The sequence below is a fragment of the Stegastes partitus genome, unplaced genomic scaffold, assembly GCF_000690725.1.
Source record: "Stegastes partitus isolate 25-593 unplaced genomic scaffold, Stegastes_partitus-1.0.2 Scaffold1256, whole genome shotgun sequence".
Taxonomy (NCBI): domain Eukaryota; kingdom Metazoa; phylum Chordata; class Actinopteri; family Pomacentridae; genus Stegastes; species Stegastes partitus.
This window is the reverse complement of record NW_007578987.1, coordinates 181,299-191,002: the sequence shown is the minus strand read 5'-3', so window position 1 is coordinate 191,002 and position 9,704 is coordinate 181,299. Positions and strand designations below refer to the sequence as shown.

The 9,704-nt window shown below is 39.7% G+C and overlaps 1 protein-coding gene across 1 annotated transcript in view; it reads right to left on the bottom strand.

Moving 5' to 3' along the window:
- The window catches only part of LOC103369227 (RNA-binding protein Musashi homolog 1-like), a gene marked incomplete at its 3' end in the record, with an annotated part of 19,400 nt that extends 16,572 nt beyond the window's left edge, over positions 1–2,828 (bottom strand). The window contains exons 1-4 of the mRNA XM_008297890.1: positions 2,691–2,828; positions 2,331–2,371; positions 1,780–1,861; positions 1,553–1,637 (exon numbers count right to left, since the gene is read on the bottom strand). Coding sequence (XP_008296112.1) covers positions 1,553–1,637; positions 1,780–1,861; positions 2,331–2,371; positions 2,691–2,749 — 267 coding nt within the window. The remainder of the gene's footprint in view (positions 1–1,552; positions 1,638–1,779; positions 1,862–2,330; positions 2,372–2,690) is intronic.
- Positions 2,829–9,704: the final 6,876 nt, after the last annotated feature.

Below are 9,704 nucleotides of genomic sequence, written 5' to 3'. Positions count from 1 at the left end.
TCTACTCACCATCCAACCCCTGTGGCTGATCAGTGAGCCCTCTCCACGCCAAGCACACACTCGGCTGAAGGCCCCCACCAAAAACGCCACAGACACGCCCAAAGTGGCAGCCGCAAGGGGCCCGCGAGCCCTTGAGGAGGCAACACCGGCTCAAACTGAGGGGAAAAACTCAAATTAAAGAGAGGGAATCCTCATCTACCAAGTCTGAGATGAGCAAACTCAATAAGTTTCCTTTTCCCGAGAAGCAACGTGAGTCAGTGTCGTCGTCATCGCTCTCTGTTTGGATGTTTACATCGTCTTGATTTCTGGTAGCCAAGAAATGATGGTAAATGATGTGCATTGTTATCTTTTTTTCTTTTTTCTTTTGTGACACAGCCATTCTTCAACTGTGCAAGGAGACGGGGGGGGGGTGGAGGGGGGGAGTCTCTATGGAAACAAACCCCATGGTGAGTTAGTGGCGTCCAACCATGATGGCGCTACTTGTCATAGCTGTCGTGCCTGCAAGTGACACTATAGCAGTAGGGCACATGGGAAAGCAAGAAAAAAAGAAACTAAATTCAGCTCAACTTCTCTATCAAACAACTTCCACTATTGCTAACGATGGACAAAATGGAAATTTCTCATTTCCTTCTAACTTTCTACAATCAAACAACCTTCTTTTTTTTTTTTTTTTTGTCTTCTCCATTTCCTTCTCCACTACTTATCTCCCAAAGACTGGAGAAGGTGCATCGCTCAGAGCACAAAAGGGGAACCAAGAAATAGCCTCCCCTCATTTCAATACAGTCGCTAACCCGCAGCCATCACCACTCCCACTGAGGAGCGAGGCGGGGGCAGTGGTCCCTATGGCGACCAACGGGCCACATTGTTCCCAGACCAGGCCCACATTCATTACTGACAAAAAGACACACACACAATCACACCCACTCGGCAACACAGGCGATTAATACATTTTAAGTCGGAATTCACACAGGTGAAAGAGGGGCCCTGAATGTGACTTTATCATTTTGCAGTTTTATTCTCCCTGAGATCCTGAGGAAGCTCACAGGAGTCTGATTGTTGCTGCTTTCACACCTTGATGGTTTCAGGTTGCATTTCCATTGAGAAACTTCTTTTTGGGGTCAATTCGACCCCTTGGGGACGGAAAAGAAAAAAAAGAAGACGAAAAAAAAAAAAGCAGAAAGAAAGTCTTGGTTCACTCTTCCGAGAGGCCAAATCAAAGATTGGCAGTGAATGCAACCCTGTCCAGTCCCCCTTGTTTCTATGGAAATTGACACTGGGTAACATTTTCTTGCCTGTTTGGCTAAAGAGAGAAGAGAGAAGCACTTTCTCCCATGTGTCTCCCCTGTCGGCTAATGACTCGACGGCGCTCACATCTGAGGTGTGGCGGCCGACACAGACATGGTTTGAGGAAAACATCAGCATAGTGGAACCTCAGTAAACACACTAAAATGTAGCAATGTTACACCTCTCTGGCGGATTATTGGAAAATCCACTAATCAAACACTGAGCAACGGGATTAGCCGGTGGTGGGAAGTAAATACAGAGAACTCACTGTTTTTGAGTCCAACTCGTGCCTGGTTTGGGCCAAAACTTTATCCACGCCGGCCTGATCAACAAAGGTGACGAATCCAAACCCTCTGCAGACATCAGGAGGGAGAAGGTATTAATGACACAGGAACTGATGTTGACATGTAATGATACATTATGAGCAGCGAGGAATCACGGAGGTCAGATAAACTTTCAGCTCCGGCGGAGAAGCCGGGCTCACAGCTCCCTCACCTCGAGCGCTTAGTAACCGGATCTCGCATCACCATACACTCCTTCACCTCGCCGTACTTGCAGAAGTACTCCTTCAGACCCTCTGGGGAAAGCAAAAACAAGGCAGGAAAAGGAGATTTGCAGATGAAACGAGAGGTTAACGAGCAATGACAACTTTTTGATAAGAAGTTAACAGAAGGAGGCTAACAGAGTCACTCTGCTGAGATTTCCCGCACCAAAGTTCACACAGTTTTTCATTAAACATGTTAAACATAACATGAGCTGTGATCAGAACTCAAAACACACAAAATCCCAACATAATTCCAACTGTGATTACTGCAAATTCGCCCGTTTCTAATGAGCTTTTGAGAATCTCTCGTTTTTTCTATGCAGTTCTAAATGGGGGCATTCATTCTGGAGCAATATGCAAAATTCAAAAAACAAACAGTTTTAATGCATGCAAACAGAAATATTAAGAAATACAGCTTTTCAGATTGACTCAATCTAATCCATGCCAGGATTTTTTTTAAGACATGGTGGCATTTTAGAGAGAGAGGTGGAAAAAGATTTACCTTGTGTTGTTTGCCAGCTGAGTCCACCTATGAACATTTTGCTGTGGAAAAAAAAAAGAGAGAGAAAATGTTTTTCTATTTACACAGTCATCAAGGCAGGATTCAGGGAGCTTCATGTTCATGCGGTTTACTCAGTTCTAGCAAAGTTGTTATTGAGGTTTTTAAAGTGTGTGATCCTTTTTCTGAGAGAATCATCAGTGATTTTGCAGCCCGTGTGTGTGTGTGTGTGTGTGTGTGTGTGTGTGGAGGTGTGTGTGAGAGCACCGAGAATAGCAGCTCTGTTTCTGAGGTGTGTGAAGAGGTACGAAAGAAAGTTCAAAAAACAAAGTTTTTTTTTGTTTTTTTTTTCTCCAGCGTTACCAGGGGTCGTGCGGGGAGTCCGTGGCGGACAGGCTGCTCTGGCTCCCTTCCGTGTCCATTCCGTGTGCTGGCGGTGTGTGTGGCTGAGAGCTGCGTGCGTCCGGGCCGAGCCGTGCGGGAAAACAGGCGGAGAGTGAGTGAGAGGAGCTGGGCGGGTTTGGCCCGGGGTGACAGAGAGGGGAGCGGGCCAGATGCAGGCTGGGACAGACTCCACCTCCTCCTCCACTCAAGTCCCCGCTGCTGTCTCTCTCTCATCCCACCACCGGCAGCCGCGGCACCAGCGCCAAGTCCACTGTGAACACCCGCAGCGCTTCCGGTGCGGCCTTTCGAGATAAAAGCCCGACGGCAAGTGTTTCACTGTCTCCATGAGGACTTCATTATCAGCGAGGAGTATGAGGGTAAACCCCGGGAAAACGCCACCGTTAAGAACAACAGGTGTTTTCTTTTAATAGGTATAGTTTGAATAACAAGATAAGATTAACCTTTTTTGATCCCACATTGGGAAAATTTGCACTTGCAGCAAAAGGGCAAAAGGACATAATACCATAAAAATGAACAACAAATATACACACGTGCTCTTGATACCCTGGTTTACCCTACCTGTATATCCGGAAATGTATTTAAATGCATGCACACAATTGTCCCCACAGTGCATGAAAATTTAGTCTCTCTTCAGTCTTTGATTTTACTCCTAAAACGTCAACAAGTTACACATTTAGAAGTTTGTTTTTTCATGAAAATATTTCCTTCCTGCCTTAAAATGACTTAAATTTAACTCGACTGCCTCCTTTATGGTGTGCAAATCAATGAGTTTAAGCCAAGCAATGTAACCATTATTTCTAAAGTACATTAGAAACAATAGTGGTTGAGCCAAAGTACTTTCTAGAAAAAAATAAACAATAAAAAAAAATTAGGATTTACGTTCATATAATGAGGTTTAGGCCCTACAGTGTTATTTATTTTGTGATTTTATCTGAGTATTTTAAGTATTGAGAACAAAAAATCCTACAAATATTATATAAAATGCAACTTTACCTGACAGTCAGAAATATTTATTAGTTTATTATAGGGATTAACCTAACCCTATATGACTAATTTAGAAAGTTAAAGTTATAATCATAACATAATATACATATTAAAACAAATAAATTCAAGGATTTCCCAGATTCTGTTTGAAGTCTGTGCCTCTTTTTCCACCCATCCATTCCCATTTGCTGCAGCTCAAGCACACCAGCTCACCTTTAACTCTGCTCAAACACTGCAAAATGATTCCAAACAAACCAAGCTGGAATATTAGAGTCATTAAAAGGGAAATCCAATAACATAACAGAGAGCTCCACCCAGCAGGTTGATAGGATTGTTTCCTTCAGTTTCTCATGTATGAAACCCCGGACAGTTAAATCTGTGTTTTTAAGGTTGCCAGCGAACATCAACAATTCAACTATTGTCTGAGAATTCACTCAACAGTAAAACAGTAGCTGGTCTCTCTGTTAGGTACATCTGTGTAATCTGATCTAGCAGTTCTGTCATAAATCCTACCATGACAGAGCTTCTACATTTCTAGTTTTTACTGAGGTTGACAAAGAGGTGATGAACCTACTTCATTGTTTGTTATTAAGCTCATGGTGGGTGGTGCTGTACTGGGTTACATTGCATTTAAAAGTGTTGCTAATGTTTTACCTTGTGTATATTATTGGGGGCTACAAAAATAATTCAATTAATTTATTCAACAAACGCTCCAATAAACATAAAGTTAAAGCATCTCTTTTTTTTTTGACAACATCAACAAAAACTCTAAATGAAGACGTAGAATTTATGGCAGATCTGTTGTACTGAATTGCATTAGATTTCACAAGTGTACCTAAAAAAGCAGCTGGTGAGTGTACATCTTGCTATGTCATATTCGTGTTTAAAAAAACAATCAAATAGACTTAATTAAAACAGAAATACAACATCCATATAGCCTACTCACTAATAAGTGACAAAACATGGAGCTTTTACTATGAAGTAAGAACCTCTCAACTTCCCCTCACATTCTAGTTAGTTTTCACTAACTTGACAGAATTTCCAGCCTGGTTTAGATAAAGTGTTATCAAACACAATGTACAGATACAGAACTTATTTGTTGTGATTTCCTGACCGGTTTGGACTGGGCTTTAACACCGACACATTATATCACACCAGCATTTAAATGCAAATGATGTTGTTTAGTCAGAAAATTTGCATAATGTGCCATTAATTTGATCTGATACAAAAATAACACATTAACCATTCACTCAACAGTTGATGCTATGTGTCACTTTATAAATGCCGTGTTGTCCTTACAGTGTTATATTTAATATGTTAGTGTTCTGATAACTAAATAACCAGAAATGAGTTATCAATCACAACTGCCTGTAGCCTGTTTTAGGTTCACATGAAGTCACTGCCTTGATGACACTTTAATGGGGAAGTTTCTTGAGTGACAACATACAGTTTAGTGCAGAATTGCTCTCCCGTAATATTTTCAATCCCCACCCTATTGCTGACATTACCTTCTCTAGTAACTGTAACTTGACTAACCTTTCCAAATCAAAACTAGGCATCCTGTTGAGTCATTTTAACTAAATGTGTGTGAAGAGACTTCATGCGTGCAGCTGATTGCAGCACCAGCAAAAAAAAAATATCTGCTTTAATACACCTTCCATACTGCAAACCGGCTTATGCAATGTGGTATAACAGGAGGTTTGTGTGCTCATTCATTGCTGGGGTTTAAGTATTTAATTAGTAGCAAAGCCAGCTCTGGCTAATCTTCTCAACACTGACTCAACATGTGACCTGCTAACTAATGTTAAGGCCAATCAATAGCTTGAGCAACTCAAACAAAGGCAACGACAGCTCTGACTTACGGTGGGTATAAAACGTGCGCTGTCCTACGTGGGGCTCAGAGTTTGGAGAAAAGTTTGAAGAGTGTATTGACACTGAATTGCAAAAGCACATTTGTGAAAAAAAAAAAATAGCGTGCTGATTATGTCTCTGCAGTGCGCCCGTATCTTATAGAAACACTACAGAGCTGGGGAGTGTGTGGCACAGGATGTCCAGGCACAGATTTAGATTTGTGATTGTCCCCTCCAACACAGTTTATCCTCATCGCAGCCAGTGTCCTGCCTGCACACAGGCCCACTCTATCCTCTGCAGATGAACAGATGAAGCTCTGGAAGTGGGACAGGGGCTATTTGGACAGGAATTAAGGGGTGTGTTAAATTTCTGCATGCATGATCAATGGGGTTGAATGGTGGGGTCGGGGACGGGGTGGAGGGGGGGAGAGAGAGACAGGGAGAGAGGGCGAGCAGAGAGAACACAGACTGAGGCACCAGCAATGGCTCACTAATGAGAGATGGACAGCGTGGATTGTATCTCATTACCAATCAACATAGCTTTGAGTTCTCTGGAGAGGGAAAATGCGAGCTCTAATGTGTGCTGCATGTGTTCCTTTTTGATAAACCCGGCTTGTGTGGTGGAGCATTAGTCACAGCGGTATCTGAGCTGTTGGAAATCCACACACACACTGCCCTCTGTCCGTTTTGGTGAGGAGTTTCCTCTGAATAGTACAATGGGACTTAATTACAGGTCAGTGGCATGTCTCAGGGAGATAGAGGGAGCTCTGTTACCCTTCCAAATACAGTATAATGCCATCTTCCCAAGGGTGGGGTGGGGTAACAAGAGCTCGACACAAAAAGGTGCTGATAGGCCGAACCTGAGAATGGTATAAGGTGATCCAGGCAGAGAAAGTGAGCGTTTTACACTGAGAAGAGAGGGAGGGAAGATAAAAGACAACATTAACTCTCAAAGCTTTGCTCCCATTCAGTTTGCCCTCTTTCCTTTCCAGCTCGCCTCCAACTTTTCATTTCTGCCCACTTTTTTTTGACAAAGCACAAGAGGGGGACTCACAGACAAAGAAATGTTGAATTGGGAAATGGAAGAAAAATAGAGAAATCTAAGGACGGAGCACAAACAGTTCAAACAGTAGAAAATGTGGCGTTTAACACCACCTGCAGGGAGCAGATGAAAGTTCAATCATGCTCACAGATGCATTGTATGAAAACACCAAAGTCAGTGAGTCTTTAAAAGCAACAACATCAACTTTAATATGTACAGCACATTGATTTAAAAATATACATTAGAAAAATGGTGAAATACTGTATGGTTCAAAACGGCAAATAAAACAACAACCACAAAATAAAAATAAAACAAAAAGAGTAAAGTGGAAATCTGGCACCTTTGCTACCAGAAAAAAATCCTCTTAAACAGAAATGCTATTAAAGTTACCATAAATACCTGTAAGAAAAAAGGGAGGAAAAGGAAATTAACTGTCAAAATGCTGTAATTTTGTTCATTTTTTGACATTAGAGCTGTCTGATCTAATCTAATTCATGGAAGTCAAAGTAAGAAATGTTTATAAGAAAAATAAAAAATACAATTGCACTAAGTAGGAAGAGTAAAGCCTTAAATTTAGATGAAGTTATAAATATAAACACACATTAGAAATAGTGAAACATGGTGAAAGTACATGAACTGTGCTGTAAATAAATATAAATTCTTGCTGCTTTTTCCATGTGATTCTTCACCCTGCTGTTTCACTTCACTTTGAAGGAAATATTGTACTTTCATTTTTGAATATATATTTTTATAAGTAAATATTTTCTATGCACTGTAATAACTTGTTTGTTTACAGCAACTCTGAAGTCTGCACCTTTAATTTCAGTGATCTGTCTGCAGTGACAATCGAATGAAACACAAAGCATTGTTACATATCAAAGGAGTGCAGTCCAACAGTTTTGGCTGATTAGATCTTAAACAGAAGCAGCTTCTTGTTAGAGTCACTTTGTCCCATTTCAAATGCTTCCAGCAGCGACAGACTCCCTCTCTGAACTTCTTACAGGGTTTTATTTCAACAGTTTGGGGCCCAAAGAGAAAAAACTACAATATTTGTCTAAAATTAGAAGCACTGATTTGTGCCACAGCACTTGTTTCTGTTCGTCCATGTCGTGACCTGTTCTTTAACTTTTGTTACTCTATGCCGCCTTAACAGGACTGAGCTTCTCAACTCTCAGTCCAAATCCAAACACTGCAGCTTTTATTTTGCTGATTTATTCTCACCTTAACATTTCTATGTCAGCCAAATGAAGGCAACACTACAGGCAGTTTAAACTACGTAAATGAAGAAGCCGAGGCCTGTTACAGTGTCTACATGTGAAAGAAGTTAAAAGAGCGGGTCATGATGTAGTCAAAGACTGTACCAAAGTCCTGTTCCACACGTTTTCTTTCGTGTTTACTGAAGAAAATGTGACTCACCACTTCCTTCTGTCACTGCTAATCTACATCTGATTAATTCCAACAATTCCAAAAATAATTTCTCAGAATATTATCACAGATATTTATTCAGAAGGCAAGAGGAAAAGTTTAGATCAACCCAATGAGTATGAAAGATTATTTATATATATTGTTAATTTAACCATATACTGTCTTATAATGCTATTAGGGAAAAGTTTCAGCAGAACAAATACTTGTACTACTGATACTTGGAGGAAATATTGCAGATAATACAACCATTGGCAAATAGAATTGTAAATGCAGGGCTTTGACTTTGCAATGTAATTTTTACATTGTGGTACTGAGCTACTGGACTCTAAGTGCTTATTTGAACACAGTAACCCACATAAACACTATCTAACTGTAAATATAAACATGTACAGATACAAAGATGACTTTAAAATTCAATTATTTAGCATTTTGCAGTCCATAATACAGATGATATTTCTTTGGAACATCAATAAAAATCTAGAAAATACTAATATTTTGGGCTGATTTAAATCAGGATTTTTTTTTTTTAAGTGTAATTTCACATTCAAGCATTGTAGAAAAAAATCTTTATTAATTGTAAAAATACTGATTTTTGATATGGACATTGTTTGTAGTTGTGGCCTGTTTTTAAACACTGTAACATGTAAATTCATGTGTTTTTTCTCTTATTTTAGAAGTTTTTGTCATAATTTAATGAACAGAGAGAATCTGTAAAATAACAGTAAAGTGTTCAAAAAATACAGTTTAAAAGCTTTTTAAAAAACATGTTTGTTTGTTTTTTACAGTGTATTACGTACATGAAAGCATGAAAATATACCAACTTTCATACACACATAACTACATACACATGCAAGCAAATTAAGAGTGTTAAATAAATAACATAAAAACGCCTTTTGATTAAAGATATATTATCTAGTATGTTTTAAAAGAGGATACCCTTTTTACAGAGCTGACCTCATAATCAACTCTTATTCTAAATGACAGATCTGATGCTCAACACAGAAAACCCTGCTCAGTGTAACATGACAGTTTTTCTCAGTCGCTTTGGTACATTTCTCAGATCAGAATTGAAATTCTCAAAACTACTTCACATCATTGTGTCACTTGTGCACATTAAGAAAGCGGTTTCTCATTTCTTTGAACAAATGTGTGTAGCATCCCATAGATCAACCAATGATCAACCAGTTTTCTGAAATAGCTCAAAGTTGCATCTTATGAACCATCAACTGGCAAGTATAGAGGAAGACTGCACTGTGATTCCTACAGCACTGCATGTACAGTTTTCCCTGAGGAGATTGTCCTATGTTCACATTTCTATTTTTGTTTTTTTCTTTGTGCTATGCAGTGCTGTCTTTTCCTTTCTGTATCGCATTGACATGGTCTGTCAACAAACTACAGTACAAACAGTAAAAGCCTAAAAGTGAATCTTGTCCAGTCTCTTGCAATCAATCTCCCACATACATTGAGGTGTAACTCACAATTTACAATAAATGTCATCAAAACTTTAGCCATAGTTTACATCAGAACGTCCCTCCAGACGAAACTGTTGTATTGACAACATGACTAAACAGTTTGACTGTCTTATCTGCACACATTGACACAAGGACTTATCATTCTGATGGCACTGACATGTTCATTGACACAGATTTTTAGTTTTGAGAGATGAACTAA